The sequence below is a fragment of the Lycorma delicatula genome, chromosome 4 (assembly GCF_047948215.1).
Source record: "Lycorma delicatula isolate Av1 chromosome 4, ASM4794821v1, whole genome shotgun sequence".
NCBI lineage: Eukaryota > Metazoa > Arthropoda > Insecta > Hemiptera > Fulgoridae > Lycorma > Lycorma delicatula.
The window spans coordinates 56,476,567-56,501,180 of record NC_134458.1 but is presented as its reverse complement, the minus strand read 5'-3'; the positions used below and the strand labels follow the sequence as shown (position 1 = coordinate 56,501,180).

The 24,614-nt window shown below is 30.4% G+C and overlaps 1 protein-coding gene across 3 annotated transcripts in view; it reads right to left on the bottom strand.

Annotated features, from left to right (window-relative positions):
- The window catches only part of LOC142323411 (MAM and LDL-receptor class A domain-containing protein 1-like), an 89,341-nt gene that overhangs the window by 43,612 nt on the left and 21,115 nt on the right, over positions 1–24,614 (bottom strand). For all 3 annotated transcript variants that reach the window (XM_075362992.1, XM_075362994.1, XM_075362993.1), the window contains 6 exons: positions 14,880–15,023; positions 13,020–13,047; positions 10,781–10,936; positions 9,164–9,308; positions 4,011–4,179; positions 3,427–3,606 (listed from right to left, as the gene is read on the bottom strand). In XM_075362992.1, coding sequence (XP_075219107.1) covers positions 3,427–3,606; positions 4,011–4,179; positions 9,164–9,308; positions 10,781–10,936; positions 13,020–13,047; positions 14,880–15,011 — 810 coding nt within the window. In that variant the 5' untranslated portion in view covers positions 15,012–15,023. The remainder of the gene's footprint in view (positions 1–3,426; positions 3,607–4,010; positions 4,180–9,163; positions 9,309–10,780; positions 10,937–13,019; positions 13,048–14,879; positions 15,024–24,614) is intronic.

Sequence of the window (24,614 nt, the reverse complement as noted above, 5' to 3'; positions counted from 1 at the left end):
ATTGGCTAAATTGAGAGAAAAAATGAAGAGTTACGTATACCTTTTAGAAGTTGGGAACTTCATCAGAATCCAACAGTCCCACAAACAAAATCTATGACTTGGAATGTAAAAACATCATCACAATTAGACAAACCTCAATACGTTATTGTAGGCTTTCAAACCAATAGATTAAATAAAGCTACAAAGAACGCGTCAGAATTTGATTCATGTAACGTTAAAAATATTAAAGTATTCATAAATACAAACGGTTATCCATATGAGGATTTAGAGGGGGATCGAATGTTGATGTACAAGATGTTTGTGGAGTTTAAACAATCATATTATAAAATGACTGATTCACCATATACATATTCAGATTATAAAAACAAATATCGCTTATTCGTGATTGATTGTTCATGACAAGATGAATTGATAAAAATGGGTGTTATTGATTTGAAAATTAATATTGAAGTTGAAGAGAATTTTAAACCCATTACAATTGTGTATTGTTTATTAATATATGAAAATATAGTGGCTTACTCACCATTAACCGGCAAAGTAATAAAACAACCTTCATAATTAGTTTATTTTATTATTATTTCATGAAATTTTAATTATTTGTTTATTTTTATTTTTATTTTTATTTTTTTGTAATACAGAATTGTGCTTACTACATGCTTTTGTGGTGAAAATTTAACTAGAAAGAGGGGGTCGCTCTCGTGGAAAAAACCTCAGGTTGTAGGCCAATCTTTAATGTATTGATTTATTGAAATGAGACAGAGTCATGATTTGCTGTGCTTTTTGTAGTAAATACATTCTTTCATGGTGAAAAATAGGAGGTTGCTCTCGTGAAAAAAACCTCATATACAAGGCCAGTGGCTTGTGCTCAGGACTGATCAGCCTGACCTTGTATATGAGATTTTTACACTACTTATGACCATACGTATATTGTAAAAGTCACCAAATCATTCAAGAAAATTTCAAATTATTTAATAATTTAAAAAATAATACCAAGTTTTCTACTGTAATGGCATGGGATAGAAAATTAAACATTCAGTAATTAACATTAAAAACAGTTGGGAAATCTTAAAAATTTTAAGAATAGATATTGTAGAAAAATGTTATAATTATATAAATAGAAAAAAATTAAACTGATAAACAGGTAGAATCTGATATAGTTTATTTAAGGGGGCAAAACTATACTGTATTATCTCATTGTTTTTAATATTTATTAAATGATCATCTGTTCAAATGTATGAAATATATATTTTATAGATAATAAAGAGTATATATCTGCAACTTTAACTCAGTTATATCAATAAATAACAATAAACATTAGCTGAGTTTATTGGAACACCACAATGGCACTCCTACATTATTAGTAATTTCAAACTGATCTGTTCATTCAAACAGAAAAGTCCTTTTTAAACTATTTGTTATTAATTTTCCCTTTTTTCAAAGCTAAAGAGCTGAAATTCGATGTAGTTATTTCAGCAGGCGTTTTTAGAAAATTAAGCAAAAATTATTTTGATTTATAACTCCTAAGGAGGGATTAAATTAAATAGGAACCGAAATGAAATGCCAAGACCAGAAGAGCTGGAAACATTAAACATGGCAAGGATATTCCGCTTAAATAGTAGGGTACTGTTAAGAAAAAGTTTTTCCTAATCGTCTCTAAGTGAATAAAAAGAACAATCAATTTTAAAAAACCAGAAAATCTTGCTCCTGGTGAGATGTAGCAATGCAATCTTTTAGGAATATTTACTCTGACATATTATGCAGAGATTACTGTTACTCTCAGAACCGCAAGTTTAGTAAATGTACTTATAGGTATCCTTAAAAGAGATTGTTGGGATTAAAGTTGTATTCACTAATAACTGCATGTATTTTGAACCCATAGAAGCTTGAAACTTGATAACTAAAACTTGAAACTTGAAGCTTGAAACAGAGATAATAACTTCAACATTCTATGAAATCACTGTTTGAAACTTTAACATACTCCTAAAAGGGTAAAACCAATTTAATGGTGGATTTCATAATTTTTTTATATTTTTTGATCTGATTGAAGCTAAATTTTAACTCCAAAAGTAACTGCAATAACTGCTCAACTGAAGAAATTATTTTTTCTCTTTTAACCACTCCTTCAAGGGGAAGTAAGATAAGTTTAGATTCTTTAACTCCAGTGAGCATTTCTATGTGTTAGGTTGAAACTTAGAATTCAGCACCAATACTAATTATAAAATTCTATGAAAACATTTTTTGAATATTCTATCTAAACCATCCTTTATCAATACCAGATAAATGAGTTTCATGTTTTTAACTTATATTTCAGAAATATTTAAATTGGCAGTGATGTACTGCTCAGGTACTACGTCTCTATACACTACATAAATGGGAACTCCATGCATCACTAGTTCTCCCATTTTCTGAGTTGATGAAGTCCAGATTTCTAAAGAAACTTTAAGAATAAACCTTTTTAAGGATAACTATTTGGGTCACTACGAAAAGTAAACAAAAATAAGTTTGATTAATACCTCTGAAGGGCCTTCCTAAGCTTAAAAATAAATTGTTTGTTGGTGAATAGGTACTACTATGTATGTATGTATATATAGTATGCTTTTATTAAAAAAATTATAGATCAGTTGTTTTAGCTGAATACCTCGTGTAATGTGTATCACTGTATATATTATTAGTTGTTATTGTTATATATTGACGACCTACTTATAACAACTGTATGGAATGTACCTCTTTTTTAAAGTAAGTTTTCCATCTATAATCTAATGTTTACATACATAAAATGTTTGAAATTTGTGAAATTTATTAATAAAATACTTCCTGATTATACAGCTGCTGAAACTAGTTGATGAGTATTAACTGAACAAGAAGTAAAAATCACACAAAATTGTAAATAAAATTTAATATATTTTTCTATTTGAATATACTTACACATGTACTGTTAGCGGAAAGCTAAGTTTTACTTTTGTCTTTGACATACATATTTATATAAGTAACACCACACAACCATTACAGTAGGATATTTCTTCACCTTGGAATTTTTTATGTTTCCAAAATATATTGTAATTACTACATGAGTTACATGTAAATTTAAAACTGTTTCGGTATTTAAAAAAAAAAAAATCATAAAAATAATACATAATGAATGCAATTATTCATTATAGTAATAAAGCTTAATATTATTAATTTATATAACAGCAAACATTTGATATGCCTACCAGATTACCCATTTAAAACATAAGTGAAATGCAACATCTGGTACTTGCTTCTCAGCATAATCTAATTGGCAGAGAATAAATAGACACATAGATTAATGCTTTCTAAAAACTATTTTTCCACCACAGCAACCCCTACAGTGTGTATCTCCAACAAAATTTTGAAATTAAATGTAATAATTATAAAATATAATGGTGGTACTATCTCAAAACTTACCAATGACCAATCAAAGTCATCATTTTCATCATTAGTCCAACCACAAAATAATGGCCCTTCAAAAGTACAATGTCCTTTACATTCTGATCCAGGTTTTAGTACAATGTTATCAACAGCTACATAACCTCTATACTTTCTGTATGGATCTGGTAGTTCCTTCGGAATTCCTTCAAAAACTATCTGGAAATTATATAAAATACATTTGATAGTTATAGATTGTATTTTGGATAGTGTCGATTGGTTGCAAAATATCTAAAATAATGAGAAGGTAGCTGATGTATGCAAAGGTTGTGCTCCTATAAACTGCATGGGTGAAGCAATTTGCTTGTTCAAACAAGATTATAACTGAAATAAATGAATTTAATTAACAACTAAAAATTTTGTACTCATTGTAATCTTTCTGATAACAGAACCTTGTAATAATATTTATGTGAAGTCAAAATTAAACATAAATACCACAATAATGTGGTAGGTATTTTATTGATTTTTTTTTAAAAACAATCTAATTAAATAAAAACAGAAATAAATTTAAAAATGCAAACTAGAGAAATTAAAACTAATTTAAGAAAATAAATTAGTCTTGCCTTATGGTATTTGTTGTATGTATATAATACTTCTGACTTCATCCACATTTTATTAGTAGGATCTTTAGTTCCCCAAAGTACTCTAAAGAAAGATTCTGGTTTCTTGTCTTTGTTTATCGGTTGTAGTATAACTCTTAAACCGGACGCACTCAAACCATCTATTGCAAAACTAAAACAAAACAAAATATTAAATTACTATCACATGTTTGACCTTAATGTTTTTCATCCTGTAATCAGTAAGCCAGTAACTTCAAAACAAGCTAAGATAATTTAAATTGCAGTTACTAATTAATTAAATAAATGAATGCATACCACTAAACAAAAAGGCCAAATTTCAGAGTAGATGATAAAAAAATACTCATCGTTATAAAATTAAAACTTTCTTAGTACTCCAAGAAAATTTTGTGAATAAAATTCATGAAACTACTTTTAACTGAAAAAATATATATAATTCTGCAACATTTTTGTTCATGACGGTCAGTAGGGGGGTTTTCCAAAATATAGTAGAAAATGATCAGTCAAGTGATTAAAAGCATTATGTTGAAAACTAAAGAAAGTGTTCAAAGAAAATTTGGTTCAGTTTGTGTTAAAAATAGTCAATAAAATAAAACAGTTTGAGAAGAACTGACAGAACTCCTAAACCTTGACACCAACATATTAATAACAGCACCACCAGAAAACACCAACCCTCCCATATTAAAAGAAGTCTGTCAAGCACTGGGTGAGATGAAGAATTACAATGTGGTGGGAGAAGATCAAACCTTTGTAGAGATCTGGAAACACGCACGAAGACCAGCAAAAATCATCCTTCATCAACAGCTTGTCAGCATCTGAATCAAAGAAGAACTACCAGAACACTGGATGACAGCCCTCATTGAATCGCTACACAACAAAGCGGACAAAAGAGACGCCAACAACTACAGGGGAATCTCACTCATAGACACAATATATAAAATTTTTTCAAAACTCAACCTCAACAGAATCGGTTTACAACTTGATAAAGGATTAGGAAAATACCAATTTCAGACCCTGGAGGAGCTGTCCACACCAGATCATGAGTCTCAAGCTAATAAAGGATTACAACAGAAAAAGAAGCAGATACATGGTGACAACGTTTAAAGACTTCAAGAAAGTATACGATTGTATCCACAGAGAATCTCTACTACAAAATTCTAAGACACTTCGTACTACGTCCCAAAGTAGTATATGTGATAAAACTGACCCTCACAAACACTAAGTCAAAATTGAAATTCAGAGGTGAACTCTCAGAAACAGTTAAGTTCAAAACAGGACTATGCCAAGGCGATGGACTCTCACTGCTACTATTCAATTGTGCTCTGGAAATGGTAATGAGGAAATGGCTCAAAAAATCCCTCCAAAAATTAAGTTAGGCCAAAAATTCAAAACAAACTGATTTAGTTTTGCCAACGACAAAACCAAAAATAATGACAGTGTAGTAACCCAATTTAAATACCTTGGAGAAATAATAATAAACAACCTAAACAAAAAGCCTCAATCCAAACAAGAATGGACAAACAAGCTAAAGCACAAAAATTAACCTGGTACACCTATAGAAAAAAGTCTATCCATAAATGCAAAAATAAGACATCACAAAACAGTTATAAAACTGGAAGCCACATATGCAGCAGAAACACTCTTCCACCTGAATGAACAATCAAAGTGGGACAGACTCCAGAAAATTCTTCTTCTTACCTGAAGACTTCGAGCAGATTAAAGAAAGAAGAGAACAGAAACGCAGTGGTGAGATTTGCCAAACTAGTTGTAGACAAACTGCATATCGCTGAAGAGGGCCGAAGGGGGGCTATGAGCCAAAGGGTTATTGTGTGGTGGACAGGGCTGCAGTAAACTGTCTAGGGGGCTCCCCGACCTCATGGGGGTTGACTAGATGCAATGAAGCTAACCCACCGGGTTGGTCTACTGGTTAACGCGTCTTCCCAAATCAGCTGATTTGGAAGTTGAGAGTTACAGCGTTCAAGTCCTAGTAAAGCCAGTTATTTTTACATGGATTTGAATACTAGATCGTGGATACCGGTGTTCTTTGGTGGTTGGGTTTCAATTAACCACACATCTCAGGAACGGTCGAACTGAGAATGTACAAGACTACACTTCATTTACACTCATACATATCATCCTCATTCATCCTCTGAAGAATTATCTAAACGGTAGTTACCGGAGGCTAAACAGGAAAAAGAAAGAAAGATGCAATGAAGCTGTGGTCACTCTACTGGCTCGAGCCAGTAGGAAAGTTCCCCTCTTCTGAAGCTTAGACTACGGATGTCCTGGTAAGTTCTGTGTAAGTATGTGGTAAGTACCTGAGAGTGTGCATGATGTTGTGTGTGTGTATGTGTGTGCATGTATGTAAGTGGTGTGTATGTGTACTACAATTTGTTTGACTGCTGCATGTGTTTGGTGTTTACCTGTGAAGGCTGACTGTGTGTGTGTGGGCATAATTGTGCCTTGCTGTGTCTTAGTGTTGCTCTCATTTTTATCTTTGTGTAGAGTGTGTGATTGTATTGGTGTTCCTTTGATTGCAATGTCTGATTGTGTGAGTGGGTGTTTCCACCTTCCTAAAGTAATGCTGCATAAGCGGTTTCCAGGAGGGATAGATGTTTAGTAGTCGGTGGTGTGTAAGAACATATACATACCCTAATAATATCTTGCGGAACCTTTTATCAAGCCCAACACTGCCTAGGCGCCTGTAAATAGGGTTCCTCTACCTCTAAAAATAAAAACCTCCAGAAAATTGAAGAAGAATTGGAAGAAACTACATCAGCAAAAAGACAATGTAGAAAGACAATGAAGGCAATAGTGGATTGTGCCCAACAAAGGCATATACAAAGTTAGAACCCATCACTGACACCATGAGTAAGAGGAGACTAGGATTCTTTGGATACATAATGAGGAGGCAAGATTCAAAATATCTAAAACAGCCAGTACACTAAAATCTCAACTCAAAAACACCAAGACAGGATGCAGATGGATCAGGAAAATATGAGAGGATCTGAAGGAAATTGGCCTTACACCAGAAGATAAACACAAGCAAGATAAAATTAAATGAAATAATTAAGGAGAAACCCTCTCTTCACGCTCACAAGAAAAAACTCACAACATGAACATTTTCAACACAAGAAAGGGCATACAGATTGGAACATATGAAAAAGTACTGGGAGGACCTCAAGGCCTAAACAGTCCCTTTGAAGAGACTTTGATAATGGACTGACTAAAGTGATCCTATGCGGTCATAAAAGATGAAAAAAAAGTGTGAGTAAAAAAAAAAATTAGAAATTGATACTTTTATAAAATATATTTACTTCTAAAAATAAAAATTATTTTGTAGGTGGTTTTTTATAGTGCACTCAATTCTTTTTTCAAAATTAAAAAAAACATTTTATAGAATAAATTGTAATAATTTTCCTCAGGTAACATTTCAACTAGGACTCTAATATGTCAGTTAATAAATTGATACTATTAATTATCAAGTAGTCTGCATTTAGTATTTGTAATTAAATCAGTTTGCAATTAAAGTAATGCCGTGTTTATTTACAACAGAGGAATACGCTGATATGGTCTTCATTTTGGGTATGTGTAATGGTAATGCTACAGCTGCTGCTGTACAGAATGAAATATGTTTTCCGAATGGCAGGACTCCATATCCCAAAACAATTAGTGCGACTTTTCACAATCTTCGGGAAACAGGTTCACTACCTAGTATTCCTCCCAGCTGCGATCGATTTGTCTAATACGACGCTGTTATTGATGAAATTATTATCGGTGCAGTTCAGTGCAGTCCACGCGTTAGTACACGACTTCTTTCTAAGCGGTAAACAAAAATACAATCTCGAGAGAAATGAATTGTCCGCATTATGGATGCGGCTTTAAACTTAAGAACAGCTGAATAACTAAAAAGAGCAACAAAAGCAATACAGAAGCGTGTCAGGACATGTGTCGAAAATCGCGGGCTCATTTTTGCAAATTTATTATAAACTGGTACGAATAATGCACTTTCGTCTAATGTACTGTTTCTAAATAAAACTAAAATTTTTCTAACTTTTCTTTGTTTTGTTCAACTTATCTTATACCATTTTGTTCAGGATTAAATTCTCTACAAGTCTGGTTTAAAATTTTTATGTGTTTGTTACCTATTTAACAAGGTTATTTGTACGCCGAACATAAAAAACAGCGTTTTTACCCCAATTTATTGATTTTCACCCCATATTTCTTCATAACTACTGCAGATACGGTTTTTGGACATATTTTATTCAATTTTTTAGGTCAAAAACCATAAGAAATCACTAATTCTGCCTCTTAATTAGCGTGCTAAAAATTTCAGTACGACCTCAATTCACCGGGGTAGCTGAAATTCGAGCGAAATTTTTCACTACCCGTAACTCGTAAACGAAGCATTTTAGGACAAATGTTTATATGAACCTTTTTCATTATTTACAGGAGTAGAATAGTTTATGAAAATCCCGGGAGAACTTCGTGATACACTCTGTCCATTACTAAGTAAGGAAAATGTTTCACCAATCAGGGTTACAGTTTATTGTTTGGAAACAATGTTTTTAAGTTTTGGTGTTGTGAAAAAATTCTATTTTGCCAATAGTAAAGTAAAAATTCACAGAATTCATTTTTTATACAAAAGTACTATTTTTAGGGTTTTAAAGAAGAATCATAAGAAAGGGTGAATGGAAATAATTACAACATAAGTGATATGAATCCTCTATTTTGCACCTAAGATATAAAATGGTTCGATTTTGAAACGACATTCATAACATGTTAACTAAATAACTATTGTGTAGTAACAAACATGTCTTGATTGATATATTCTGTTGAATTTACATCCATATATATGGATGTATGTATTGGTTTGCTGGAAAAATGGATACATTATATGTTCAAGAAACAACTGTACCTAAATAGTTTTTCTTTTTCCATATGTAAAAAATAATAAACACCACTAGTACAGGAGAGGACTAGACCAGATTCCTTAGGTATAGTTCAGTACTACTTGTGAGTTACAGTTTTACTTATTTTTATATTTCATAACATAAAATTCAATTTGAGTTAGATGTCCTGAAAAAAGTTGTTATTGATTTATATTTAAAACTAACTATTAAAACAGAAAAACTTACTTGAATCCAACGCACTTTCCTTCTGCGCCTGTCGTTTCTAGAATATTACTCTCAATATAAGCATTTTGCCCTTCACGTATTGTTATGTCATCAACTCTTAACACAGGTGCTGCTAATAACGATGTCTCAAAAAATATATATCCACCTGTAAATAAAGTATAATTTTAACATAAATTTAAATTAATATTTACTTATTGGCTTTTTAAACATTATACCATCAAATTCTCTCTAGTTCAAGCAATTCTGACTGGATCTAGTCTCAGATTTTCTTAGAAATCTATGATCTATTTAACTTTAATACACTTATTTCTATTTTGATTCCTTTAACAAATGTAATTTAACTGCAGTTTGCAATGAAATCTTTATACACATTTTCTAGTAGCCTAAAACTGCATCAGATAGTGTAGTAAAATATTTTCTGGATTTTTTTTTATATTTCAGTTTCATTATCTAATATGAAACACCATATGTGCAGTTAGAGGAGACTTATTCAACTGAGAGCCTTTTACATTCAAGGTCAGCTACAAATGTAGGCTAGAATTGATCTCTCACTAGTTGATGATAGTTATGTTCATTGTAGTTAGTGGTTGACCTTGTTTGAATAAAAAACCTTATGCATTCCACCTTAATAAATGCAGTTTTTACTTGTACATTAAAAACACAAAAAATACAATTTTTCCATCTGTTTAAATGATCCTGCTGAGTGTTAGATGTACTAGATAATCAAGTTTCATAAAAATGTAATGTTTAATTTAAATGTACAATCCCCTTTTCAGTGTTTTATCTAGCACTTTCACTGTAAACAGATACTGGATTCCATTTTTCAAGAGACATCTTACATAGGGTAAACATACACCAGAGAGAAACTTTCATCCTAATAAACCATGGACATTGTGAATTTTTCAAATTTCCATTTGCTCTAGGAATGCTATTCAAAAACCCAGTAAGGGGCTACAGATAATAACCTCTACATTACTTCCTTTCTTTCTTTTTTCTGTTTAGCCCCCGGGAATTACTGTTCAGGTATTACTTCAGAGGATGAATGAGAATGATATGTATGAGTGTAAATGAAGTGTAGTCTTGTACAGTCTCAGTTCGACCATTCCTGAGATGTGTGGTTAATTGAAACCCATCCACCAAAGAACACCGGTATCCATAATCTAGTATTCAAATCGATATAAAAGGAACTGTCTTTACTAGGACTTGAATGCTAGAACTCTCGACTTCCAAATCAGCTTATTTGGGAAGGTGCATCCATCTACTGGTTGGTCTAGTGGGTTGGTCATTAGTTCATTACTAGGCTGCCTTCTATGAGTGTATATATATATATATATATATATTTATGAGACTGCTATAAAAAATCTTGCTAATTGCAAAATTAAATGCTGTTTTATGTAAACATGACCATTTCATGTTAAACATGTCTTCTCAATTTTAGGATTAAGATAAAAATTGAATTTACAGGCTGTGTATGTGTGTATATGTAACTATAATGCAAAATGTTTGTCATTATGTAAACATATATAATAACAGGAAATTCTGCCACCAGGCAAGTCTTTTTATAAAGTAGTAGTTTATTTCTTATAAAATATTTTTATGTAAAATTTCAACCAATACCTTTATCAGCATCTTCAGTACCGCTGGCATCTTTTGTTGGGCCTCCTAACCAGTTTGAAAGCGTACCAGCACCTAATTCCCATCTTGATGTAGAACCATTGCGATTTGTCCATTCACAAAAACTTAGGTCTGTTTCTGATCCGAAGTCGCATAACTCTATTAACAAAATATAACATCTTAGTATAAACTACAATTTAATAAAATATGATTCAAAATACAATTATGATGAAACACACATTTTATCACTTGCATTATGAAAACATGCCATAACTGTTGATGACCTTAGTCTAGAATACTTGAACTTAGTGAGACATATAAACACATGTACTGGTATAAAATTCAAATTTAATCACTTTTTGAACAAATTTTAATTAGTTGTCTTGGTAGTATGAAATTTCCTGCAAAATCAATTACTGAACAAGGCCCTCCTACATGCAGTAAACAATGTGTTAATGTAGAGTGAAAATATTTCATTTTAAGATTTGGCTCATCTTCTGTAAGTCTATAATTTTTGTATGTAACCACACTATTGACCATCATAGACAAATATTTCAACAAGCAATAAAGTTAATTTTTTCAAAACTGTATATCATTAACTGCCATTTTTAACCATTCAAAATGTAAATACAAAGATGTAATGACAAATTAATTTATGTTAATAAATTTTGTTATAAATTATACATATTTTTAATAATTTATTTGAAAACATGTTATCGTTACCAGTTTCATTATCAAACTAAATAGGTTTTGTTTTTTTTAAAGACTGGATCTTCTTTACAGAAAATCTCTTATTATTTATAAATATTCAACAAAATTATATCTAGAGTAATTATTTTTGTCATGCCCATTAACAATGCTAGAAACTACATTAGTTCGTTCAAGGATGAACAAACTTTGATAGATCATTAATAAATACATCTATACGAAAAGTAACATCACATTTTTAGACAAAGAATACATTATATGAGATAAGTAAAAATTTAATTATTTATTAAAATGTTAAGTATGTTGTTGTTTTCAAAGGGAACAATTTTGTTTATATTTTTATTTTCTTAAGTTTCTTTTTTTTAACAAAAAAGTTCATTCCTGTTCACTTTAAAATGATTAAGTATTTTTAATTTTCATAAAAATATCAGGATTAACATCAAACATGTTATTATTATTTTACATATATTTAGCAATATTAGATGGGTTATTTTTTATTTTTTTCATTCATTATAATGTTGATAACAGAACTTTTTTTAAAAAAAAGATTTCTGTTTTCACCGACATGGTTGTAATCAGTCAATATTTTTTATTATATTTACATACTGTAAGTGTATAATTATATAGTGAATGTAAACTGAATTGCCAGCATATTCTATCACAGCAAGGCGTTTTGTTAATTTATAATATATAAATTCAGATGCTGTACTATGAAATGAAATTCCTAAATTCTTTTAAATTATTACATATATATATATATATGACTTCTATCTATTCTGTTTAAACATTTGCAAGCAAAAATTGAACTAAATGTTCATAGAGAACAGAAAAGGGGATATTGATTTATTTATTTAAAATTATAGGATTCATCCCGTTCATATAAGTTTATAAACAACTTGTGGTAGATGGATGCTTTAACTATATACATGTGTAATACCCTTTAGTTGTTTTTGCTGTTCAAATGATAAAATAAATCTAAACTGATGTTTAATGAACACCATTAGTTTCAGAGAAAACAGCTGTGATGACTGGCACTGCTGCCTCAATAGCTGTAAATGCATCATATCCATAAGAAAGACTAAAACTGTAAAGGAACAAATTAATATAGCTCTTACTGACGAAAACAATGTATTCTCTCTGCTTAGGAGGTTATTTTATACAGGAAAGAAATCATGTTGAAGTTTTTTTAATCTCATAACACAAAATTTGTGAAGAAGAAGAAGAAGACTGTGTCTGAGATCCATACATACAAACAGATTTGACAATTGTATACACTTAAATTTATATAAGTAACTTTGGTTTTTTAAAGTTCTTGCATTTAACATGATTTTGATAATAATTAATACATACATGATTAATGCATTACAGGTTAATATTTTATTTATTATTCAGCTAAATATTTTTAAATTCCATTAAAAAGGGTAAAATAGAATTGTTTAAATCTAATAGAATAAATACGGTTAAAAAGTAACTAAGAAATTACATAGTTGTTATAATGCAGTAATCAATGATTTATTGAAATGCTATAACTTACCTGCAGTTTCTTGTCGTTTAGATCTTATCTGAAATAAAAAAAATTTATGAGTTATCTAATGAAATAATAGAGATAAAGTAATGATTAATGCAGGTCTTTGTAATTAGTTGTGACAGTATCTACATGTTTTTATTGTAAAATAACATTTTTTTTTAAATTGGTTTATTTATACACATGTATTTTATTCTATAGATACAGTATGAAATCTCTTTGAGGTAGCACCCTTATTCAGTATCATTTTCTATAAATGTTCATATTCCTTGACTGACTTCCTCTTTATTTTGTTGGCAGTTGACCTTTACCTGTGCAAAGTAACAAACCTTCAAATAAATTTTCTTAAGTGACACTAAACCAAACTATTCATCCTAGATTTTTTTTTTTATGTACATTTCAAGATAAATGTTACATAAATAAACTTAATGAGTAATCTTTTGTCTGCAATGCTAATCCTTACTTCTTTTAACAGTATTTTTTTAAATTCTGCTCATTGAGATGTTCCAAATTCCTTACAACCATAAGATAGTAAGAGAAATAATTTGGTCCTAAGTTTGACAGTTAACTGTTCTGATCTGAGGCATTCTCTTTGTAGGTTGATTAGTTTCTTTCCTTCTTCTAACCTCCTTTTTTCTCTTATTCCTTACCTCTTCTACATTCAATAGGCAACTGGGACTATGTCAGCTCCCATTCTCACTCCAGCTGCAGCACTATGGAGGAACCTTCCAGAAGCATGATTCTTTATTGAGGGCATGGTGTAGTAAGGATCAACTCTACTGAGCCTCAAAGATCCATTTTGTGAGGTTATGAATGAAGCCATGGAAGGTAATGAATTTACTTTTTGAAAATAAAATATTAGAATCACATTCTTTTTTAGTTTTTAGTAATTTAATTGCCTTTTTGATTCAATTAAGCAAAAGGAACTTTTGATCTGGCTCAAACTTTTTTCTTTCTGTCCTCGACCTTTAATCATGAACAAATGCACAAATTTTGCTGATTTTTTAAAACTTATTTAATAGAGTAAGTCCCTCTGATGCTTCCACAGTTGTTTCTTCCAGATAAAATCAATAGAAGATTTTTAAATGAAAAATTATATGTCTACATACAAAATTTAAAGATTATTTGTTATTACTACTTACTACTGGATTATTTTAGTGCAATGATTTTTCGCCTTTATTTTGATATTTGGAATATTCTCATGAAAGATAAGCTGGAAAATTAAGGCAAAAAGAATAATATATGTTCCTTTATTCTAGACAGACTTAAATCCTGCATGGTAATAGTTACTTAATGTCATTTTTTGCATTGTTTACTTTTTATTGAGGCACAGGTTTCTCATCGTATGTATATGTTGTTATCTATCATTTTTTAATGCAGGCATAATTTTTTTTGTATTATAAATAAAAACAAAACTAATAAATTTCTACTAAAATAAACATTAAAAATAAGATAAAACAGACTTAAGAATGTACTAAACTGTAATAAATAATATGATGTTGCTTTAAGTATCATCTTTTTGAAGTTGACTCCAAATTAAGTGTTAGTAATCGATGATAATAGTTTTTTTTTTAGTTAGGTATTGACTTTAAAAAGTTAAATTTTTTAGAATAGTGATGTCTTTCACATTTGTTATAGTTTTAAATTTGATTTTATTAATTTTTAAAGTTTATTTTACTAGCTCAGTTGGTAGAGCATCCGATTGATCTCGAGTTCATTTCATGTAAGGATTAGGTACTTTTATATCACTCAAAATTTCATTTCATTTTGTAATCACAAGCAGAAACTTACATATAAGTAATTTATTACTATCTTAATCTACAATCAAGGTATGTGAATACAAGATAAATCTATAATAGAAATACACACCACAATATCAGAAAATAAGGATAAACTATCTTCAGTTACAGTAATCGGTGGCGATGCACCTCCAAAACTTAAAAACCCCATAAGAAGAAGACGCCATACATTGAGCATTTTATGTCTACCAGTGAGCACCATTTTTTATTGCCTCTAAAAAAAAAATTAATTTAGAACATTAAAAATATTAAAACAATTAAATAATTGAACATTAAAACGATTATAGAATCGATGTTGCTTCTGTATTTTGAAGAAAACCTGAAGAATGAAACAATAAATTATGAACACTATAAATCAAAGTGAACAAATTAATATAACAAATTAATCAGATATTAATATCTGATAAATTGTAGTCAAAATATCTCTTAAATATTCATCCATAAATATCAATAAATTAATATACTGGTAAAAACAATTATTTTAAGTAAGAACTCTGTCTTCAGATAAACCTGAGCATTTCATTTTATATTTCAGCATTTTCATTCCAGTTTCATATAATAGTTTTTATCTCTTGACTTAATTTTTAATTGGTCTCCCAAAACCTAGAATTTTACATTACCTTATCTCTTTCTTTTTCTGTTTAGCCTCCAGAACCACCATAAGGTATTACTTCAGAGGATGAATGAGGATATATAAAAATGTATATGAAATGTAGTCTTGTACAGTCTCAGGACTATAAGTAATAGGGAATGAGGGGGTGAATTGGCGGCCGGTATCGTCACAAGGTGGGCGTCTTCCCCTACTAGGTCAAGATGTCAGTGTAAACAGCCTCTCTGTAACCACAGTTGAAATGATTAAAGTACTTTGTCAACCAAACTTCCACTCTTTGAGAATGCATTATTCAAAAGGCGGTCAAAAATAAGAATTGAAAAGGTGGAACGATGCACTACAGTTAACTCATTCAGATAAAATTGTCTATTATCGAGGGATTCTTTTTATGGCGACAGCCAAAAAAGGAATGAAACTGTTATTGTTATATATACTTTTATATCCTAGGAACATTAGTTGCGTTTCCACACCACCCTTGAGGTAGCAACCCAACCTCAGCGCATTGAGATTTTCTTAATAACGAATGAAATCTCTCCCAAACAGGCCTGCTATAAAAATTACCTTGTCTAAAATTATGTAAATGCCCCTAAAATATCATTTCATCTCATCTTACTCGTATTTGATGTCGGTGCAAGTCGACTCGGTCCCTGTATCTGGAGAACCATAAATCTTGCTAAAAAAATGATAGAGAAATGAATTATATTGTTAAAATCACTGATCTATTCCGAGTAAATAATATATGCACGTTTTTTCGCCGTTCACGTTTTAATATCGCAAATAGGGAAAACGCAGGGTTTTTCAGACAAATTAAGGTTAAGCGTCCGCTGAATGATAGCCGAAAAGACAAAAATTTGTCAGTTTTATTATCTGAATCTTTTCTACCGATTCTATCAAGTTCCATTTAGATTAAACAATTTTTAAAGCGCCATTAGAATTTTCACAAAAGAAACGCGTTCCGAGATGTAATGGATATTTTGCGTTAAGTTCGGTACAATTGGAATCGTTAGGGAAACACGGATTTAGTATAATTTTAAAATCCAAAAAAAAAATGATAAGATATCAGTAATGAATTTACTCATCAATTAATTTAAAATTAAAATCTTTATTTTAAAATTAAAAATGAATTAAATTTTCAGTGGCTGAATGCAGTCGGCAGGGTCCGTTTATGTACGCGGTATGAACTCTCGTTTTCCGAATTATTACAACTGTATTTTAATGATTTAATTTGACAACTCGCATGTAATTTTGTCAATATAAATAAAATATTAACCGAAGAATGGTGAAGCGAAATCAAATTAGATGTACGATAGATCCCCAACTACTTATACAACACTCAGTTGATCGTCCAATTGAATTTCGAACGCGTTCAGTTGTTCTGATTTTCTTATTCCTGACAATAAATATTTATTTTACTTCTTAATTCGTCGCAGTGATTACTGGTACAGCATATATTATGTTCTTCAAAAGCTCCACAGGTTGCTCCGGTCAGGCGACTGGAGATCTGTAGGGGAATAATCCCTATTCGACCGTCGTTAAGTATCTTGGAGTGGTACTGGACAAACGGCTTACTTTCGGTGAATATATAAACTATGTTAACTCGAAAGGCGAAGGCCGCTTTATAGCCAGTACTTAACCACCCAAGCCCTGTCACTTTAACGACGAAGATCCTAATTTTTACTCTGTACCTGCTATCTACACTCACGCATACCCGGGGGTATTGGTGGGTTCTAAACTTCGCAAGAAACTTCTTGCGAAGTAAAGATCGTTTTTGGACGATTTCCAGTTGGAAATCGTCCAAATTGAGAACGACATTTGATGCACTGAGGTTCGTCAGAAGTGTCACGCTACGATAAGACGCCATAATTTTACTATGTTAGTGATATTGTAATTAACATATTACGTTTATGATATAAAAATTAATACGAGCTCCATTTTATAAATTGAAGTTGTAAAATTACCTTTTTATTGTTATTACAGAATCTTGATGCGGTTATGTACTCGTATATATAATTTTAATTAGATACTCAATCTGTTCTTGAGATACGAATTTTATTATAAAAACATAAAAGACAAACAGATAAAAAAGTAAGCGTATCTAAACCTGTATTTATAAGATTCTTTTTCTTATATTGATATAAGGAAAACGCTGGTAAAATATTAGATAATTCTTTTTAATACCTAATACAAGCCTCCGATAGATTTACAGTTTATGTACTCAGCCAGAAAATTTAATCTTAATTTGTTATGCTTAAACTAAATGTAAAAAAAATTTGACATCAAATACTTTTTATTTGGTTCAGATAGAGATGCAAAATTTAAGTAATCCGGATAATTTCCCCTAATATCTGAAGATCAACCTGCGAATATCGGTCGATCTAGACGGTGATAACCGAGGTAATCGAATCTCTAAAAATAAACCTTTTAAGAATTTAAATATATATACATAATGTAAATTTTAAGATTTTGTCTGTGATTTGAAGCTGGAAATAGCAACCGATTATGTTTTCGTATTTGTTAGAGATAATTTTTGCATTTTGCAGAAGTAGTTTCTCCAAAATACAAAAATTATCTCTAAAAAATAAGCTGTTTGCTTTTAAGGCTTTTATATAAACCATCGTTCCAAACTGCATCTTCGGTCACACGATATCTGCTTATGTTCTATCATATTGCTTTTATTAATTGTAAAATCAAGTTGAAAGGACAATTTTTGTTACTTTATAAGATGATATTAGTGAAATTAATCTTTGATTTTTATAGGTTTTTAAAAAAACTACTGCCGAAAATCAATCAAATGATGTCACAATATTTTTAATAGTTTACATCGTAGTTGAAAGACAACTTTTTTAAGTATAAAGAAACTGAGATAATTTAGAATGCTCCAATGTATATATTTTACTTTTTTATGTAAATCACAGCTACCAAAGTTTGGTAACGTGAAATTGCCATCTAAGTCAGTTCAACATTATCAAATATGAATTAAAAGAAATTATGGTACAGGAAATTAAAAAAAAAAAATTGTATCTTTTATTATTATTATTATTATTAATAATTCAATAAATCTTGCTATTGTACAGAAGTATAGAAGCTTTATGTAAAGTACGACTACCGTGGATAGGTTAACTGATCTACAGCACATATTTACAATATTTCTTATCAATTTTATTTACCTAAATCAACTTAAAAGGCGACTTTCAGTATCTTAATGGAAGTAATTAGTAATAATTATTTTATTTTATAGAAAGCTACTTTGATAATGTTCACATTTTTACAGAAGTGTGAGAGCTTTGTAAAATTAACTCCTTACGCAGTTTGAGTAATGCCTACTAAATCTACAATACTTGTATTGTTTTATTTATTCAAATTATGTTAAAATGCAACTGTTTTTAGAAGTAATTAATTTAATTATGTTCACTTTGAATTATATTTCAAAATAATTTTTTTCATTTTTACAGAAGCCGAGATGCTACGTGGTTACATCACGCGTTATTTTTAAGAAGTCATCACTTATAATGAACTTATTTAGAATGTTACTTAAATTACTTGATAATTTTAAAGTTATAAAATAATTCTTTTAACCTCTCCTGTAGAGATTTTATTCGATCTCTTCTGTACCTACGAAGTTTGTATTGATTTAATTATTTAAATCAGGTAAAATGAATAAAAACTCTCCTAGAAGCTATTAGTTAATTTGAAATTATTTAAAACGTTACTTTGTTAACCTAAGACTTTTCAGAATGAGAAGAATAAACTTTAGGATGTTTAATCTAAAATATCTCAAAATACTAGATTAGGGTGATTACAACCAAATTTACTGATATAATTTTCAAAAAAACCATTTATTTGAATCAGATATTTAGCAACTAATGTTAGTAATCGGTTTAAACGTAGTTCGGTTCTATTGTTGCATACGCGTTCTATTGATTTGATGAAATCAAAATAAAAAAAACAGTTTCCCATTTGAAAATGTCGTCACTTGTTATGTACATCTTTTGGACGACTCAGGCTGTTTATGATTCTGTTAAGTTGATCGGCTGATAATGTAGGAGCGGGTAATTTATACAAAGTAAAAGCTTTTTTGTATTAGCTTTTTCTCAAAATCGAAAGCTCTTGGAACAAATCCTGAATAATTATTTCAAATAATATTTATTATGAATATAATATATTCATCACCGGCGGTCATAATCATATAAATAAGCGAACTAGTAATATTTTCTTGAAAAATTAAACTTAGCTTTAAGATAACCTTTTTAATTTTCTACCTACTATTAGAAAACTACCTCTTTTACTTTAATTTTGAGAGTTGAGCTATTTCTCCCTTCCATAAAATAGTACTTTTAACCAGTGGCGGCTCGTAGCTAGAATTAGTGGGGATGCTACTCTAGAAAATCTTTTTCTGGGACTTTTCAAGGTCATGGTTAAAGTTTTCTGTAAAATAAAAGAACCGAAAAATATGAATCAAATAGAATAGCTGTAAGCAAGGTAATAATCTAATTCTACACTTTATCACATTCAGGAATATGGTACATGGTGTTTAAGCACATGTGCTTAAAAACCGTTTTCGGTTTACCGAATAAATAATAAAATGTCAATACAGATAATATTTTTTAGTATTATTAGATAATAACTTAATAAAATGTCCGCTTAAAAACACTATAGTCCAATGGTGCTTAATTTAAATATCTATGTACATAGAAACAACTACATAATTAGTTTTTACTAATTACCTTCTCTTTCGCCTTTCAGCGTGTTTTTGGACAGATTTGGCAATCAAAGAGCCCTTGCTATCCGCCATCTTCTGAAAAAACAACTAAACCGCTTTCATATTCCTTCCACCGACCAAACTAGAAAAGGGAACGTTCCATATACACGCGGAGTAAAAAAAAAAACTACCTTCCACCTGCACGCCAGGGTCGGCACTGTGGGAACGACAGTGCTCTCTCCCCCTCGCAGCCTCGCGTGCAGCTTCATATGTGCGCATGCTCTCATATGAAGCTGCACGCACAAACACCACGCCGCTGTAACTGTGAAGCGCACAGTTCCATAAAAAATTTTTGTATCTTTTTCATAAACTGGGGGATGGCTACTGACATAAGCTTAAGGATTATATTTTGTGCAAGTATAAAGAAAAAAGGACTCATTATATTAAAGGTTACTGATAATATCAAGTGGAAATAAGGGGTTCTGCAGTTCCGCAGTTCCTATATGCGAGCCGCCACTGCTTTTGACTTTCAAATATTATCATAAATTTTGAGTTAATTGGCGTAAATTGAAGATTTAAAATTATTGATAATAGATTTGTGCTAATTATTTTTATGATTTCATTTCGTTTATACATTAAAACGCTCTTAAAAAAATTTTATAAAGTTTGAACATTTTTATTTCGAACTGAAGCGTTATATTTTTTCAAAAACCTTCTAAAAATACGTTACGTAGTAAAAACTGTGCTGCTTTATTTATTGAGATTAAATTAATCTAGGTTTAGTTACTTTCTCGAATAAAATGCATTAAAAGTGCTGGTTCAAACTACTCTCCTTGTATGTGGTGAGATTGGACATTTAGATTGTATTTAAGGATTTTGATTAAAATGTTGTTTTCTTTTTAATTTTGGTTTCTTTACACGAGATTAAAAAATCGTTTAAAATATAGCATTCTAAGTTGCACATTTTTCGAAAGAAGTGAGATCCGTTCTGAGTTTTTTTTTAAGATAGAATGTTAAAAGTACTAAAAATATTCCACATTGATTGCATAGTTCTATACAGACTCGTTCTTTAAGTCGAGCGTTTTAGAAAATGATTATATTTTGCTGATAAAAATATCTAAAAAAAAAAACTCGTCGTACAATACACTGTTTCTGTTTAAAACAAAAATACGTTTAAGTGAAAAAAGGATAAACCTCTTGGATATGTTGAAAATCAATGTTTATGTTAGTACTATATGTTATTTTTTAACATAAAACATCTTGTAACCGAGATTTTGTTCGAATTCCACCAAAAATTATTAGTAATCTTAATGATTAATTTTATTTATTTTAAAAATAAAAAACACTTTCCGATGGGGGCAATTTTCTCTTTGCTACACTAATTTATCCCAGTTCTTGAGGTAAAACCAGTTCTAGGAACAAGGTTATTTCAGAGAGTGACGAATCGGTAATAAATTAGTCTTACAAAATCGATGACCATCATCCGTTTTCTTTATTGTTACATAATTCCTGCTGACGCGACGGCTGCTCACCCTTCCTCGAGATGAGCCTCTCTGTACGCTTCTAAATCTCGTAAATACTCACACACAAACACACATATTAAGCGTGTGCAAAATTAATTTTACTTTTGCCCGGAACTAAAGAAGGTAGTGAAGAAAAACAAGTTTTTTCGTATAATTAATTTGAGTATATGATGAGAAATATTTAGACTGGTTGTATACTCTAAACGATTTCATACATAATGTTTTGTGCGAATTTGAGTACGTCACTCGATTCGGCCTACAGATAGTCATAAAAAAAACATATACACAAGGTCACAATCACATAAATTACCGTTACTCCGTGTTCATACTTGTTTTATAAAAAAAAAACCGTCATAATAGATCTATATCAATTATCTTCGGCTGATACTCTCACTAACTAAACATGAACATTTGGCTTTTTTATAAGCTGTAAACATTATTATGTAGAACTTCCGTTTTTCGTCATTTTTAAAAATAATTCTGCTGCTTTAACAGACAGCATCTGAAGTAAAAATTTTAGCTTTTGCGATGATAAATTTTGTAAGGATTTAAAAATGATTTTAGTAATTTTAACGTTATCTAAAAAATAAAAAAATAAATGTGTTGCATTTATGGGATGGGTGTGAACAAAAAGCAATTTCCGGAACGGTCATCACCATGTTGTTGACATCCAAGGCCAATCCTTTCATTAGATAAAACTGTAACTATTATGCTAATGGCCCCCGATAGAATTGCAGAATCGCTGGGAGAAGGGAGCAAAGAGCAAAGGACAGGTCTCGTCAGTTAACTGTAACTAAAATTACTAATGTTATTTTCGGTTAAAATAAATTATTTCTCTTTTCCTTTCGAATAATAGTTATACGCGATATTTAATTTTAAGTTACGTTTTGTGATATTAAAAGCATGATTTACACAACAGCGAGTCCAGTGGATGTTGAACAGCAGATGGTTTTAGGAAAACCGTGATATTTAAGAAAAATGTTTGTTCACGGGATGAATCTCAGACCGTAAGAGGCGTGTTCTTAAGCAAACGTGGAAGGATTTTAGGAAAATTATGTAATCATTGTAATATATTGTTTACAAAACTCAATTAGTTTGGTTAAATAATGGAGATGATTGAAAACAATCAACTTTGGGGACATGTAAAGATAGTGATTTTTTTAATTTACAATATAATTGCTATTCAGCATTGCTACATTAAAAAAAAAAAAAAAAATAGCGAAAAGAAAAGCCCTGAAGAAACACTTAAAAAATAATCGATGGATGAACCCGTTACATGATGAAAATCCATATTACTAAAAGAAAAAAGAAAATAAATATTAGATTTTCACAAAAAATTTATTTAAAAAACCACAACTGTTTCAGTACACAGTACCTTCCTGGTGATACAAACAGAATATTAAAGCTGAAAGTACACACAACGATAAAGGTAAATACAAAAACCAAAAAATATAAAATGCTCGAAGATAAAAGAGCAACATTAGGAGTTTGTTAATGGGCAAAATCGGACCATGGGGGTGGAAATGGGGGGGGGGGGGCTTTATCGAAAAAATATCGCTACAACTTTCTTATTAAGTAAAATATCGAATTCGTTTAAAGTTCCTACTATTCTTTGGATAAGAACCTAAAATTTATTTACGTAAAGTTTTTTGATATCACCAACCACTGGTTTTGGGAGGGGGTGGAAAAATGGGGGTTTTGAAGACAAAAAAATCATACCTCCCTTAATAGGCACAGTATCGAATCGGTTTAAAGTGGTCGTTAGTCCTCTAAGCATTACCTAAAACTTTTGTCTGTAACAATTTTGATTTGATCAACCCTTACGGCAAGGGATGACCAAAATGTTGCTGGAATTGTAAGAAGATGGGGCTTGTCGTACGCTAAACGTGAAACTTTTTTCACATGCAACCATTGTCGTATTGAGTAAATTTGAAGTTTTTCTTAACTTTAAGGTGGAAATCTTTTTTATTCCCTACTTAGCACCGGTGAAATCTATCTTCGCCTTCCGTCGTGCCGAAAGGGGTTTTTTTTATTCTTTGACAAAACGTTTGTTGAATTTTTCGATCTCATAGACCCTATAATTTTGAAAATAATGATGCACGTAAATAACAGAATCAAAAAAGTTTCTAATTTTAATTTCACGTTTATTACCGATTAATTTTTTAGCGTAAAGAATAAATTTATTGCGCTGAAGTTGTCACAGAATCTATATCTTTATTATGTTTTTTGCATTTTTCAGTGATTAAAGAACAGTAAATAGTACTAAAGATAAATATTTTTTTTTACATTTATGCTTGCACATAAGTACAATATGTGCACACAGAACATAAAAAACAAGATCTCAACACACCTGAACCGTATGAAATTTACCAATACAGTAAATTAAAAAAAAAATTAATTGAAAAACGCAACATAAATCAAATATTTATTGGAATGCATAATGAATGGTTTCCCTAATCTTTTTTTTTTAGGCGTTTGTTGTTAATAGTAGTTCCCTGATAGCTCTACTGATAAAGGAGTGAGGTAATTAACTTGGTAAGGTCCTTTAGAAGAACAATTTCCAAGTAATTTGAAAAAAGAATCGTTCATAATTTTTAAACATTATACGTGCCTTTGATCTTAACCTTAAAGTAATGGGTGTTAATTATTCTCTCACAAAACATTTTCTACGGAATATTTATTTTTTAATTGATTTACGTAGAGTAAATTTCAACTATTTTGCATTGACTGTCGCTCCATCCGGTAAATAAAACTACATTCATAACAAATAATCTGACACTAGCATATAACTAATATGCATATATTTAATATAACCCACTGTTGCCTGCAATTATATAAATTAATATATATTATTTGCATATAATAGGTATATGAATATATTACTTAAATCTATCATTATTATTCGGTAAATTAATCTGTGTTATGTTAATACTCCTGTATTTATATATGAATCAATTTGTAGGGAATCAAAGC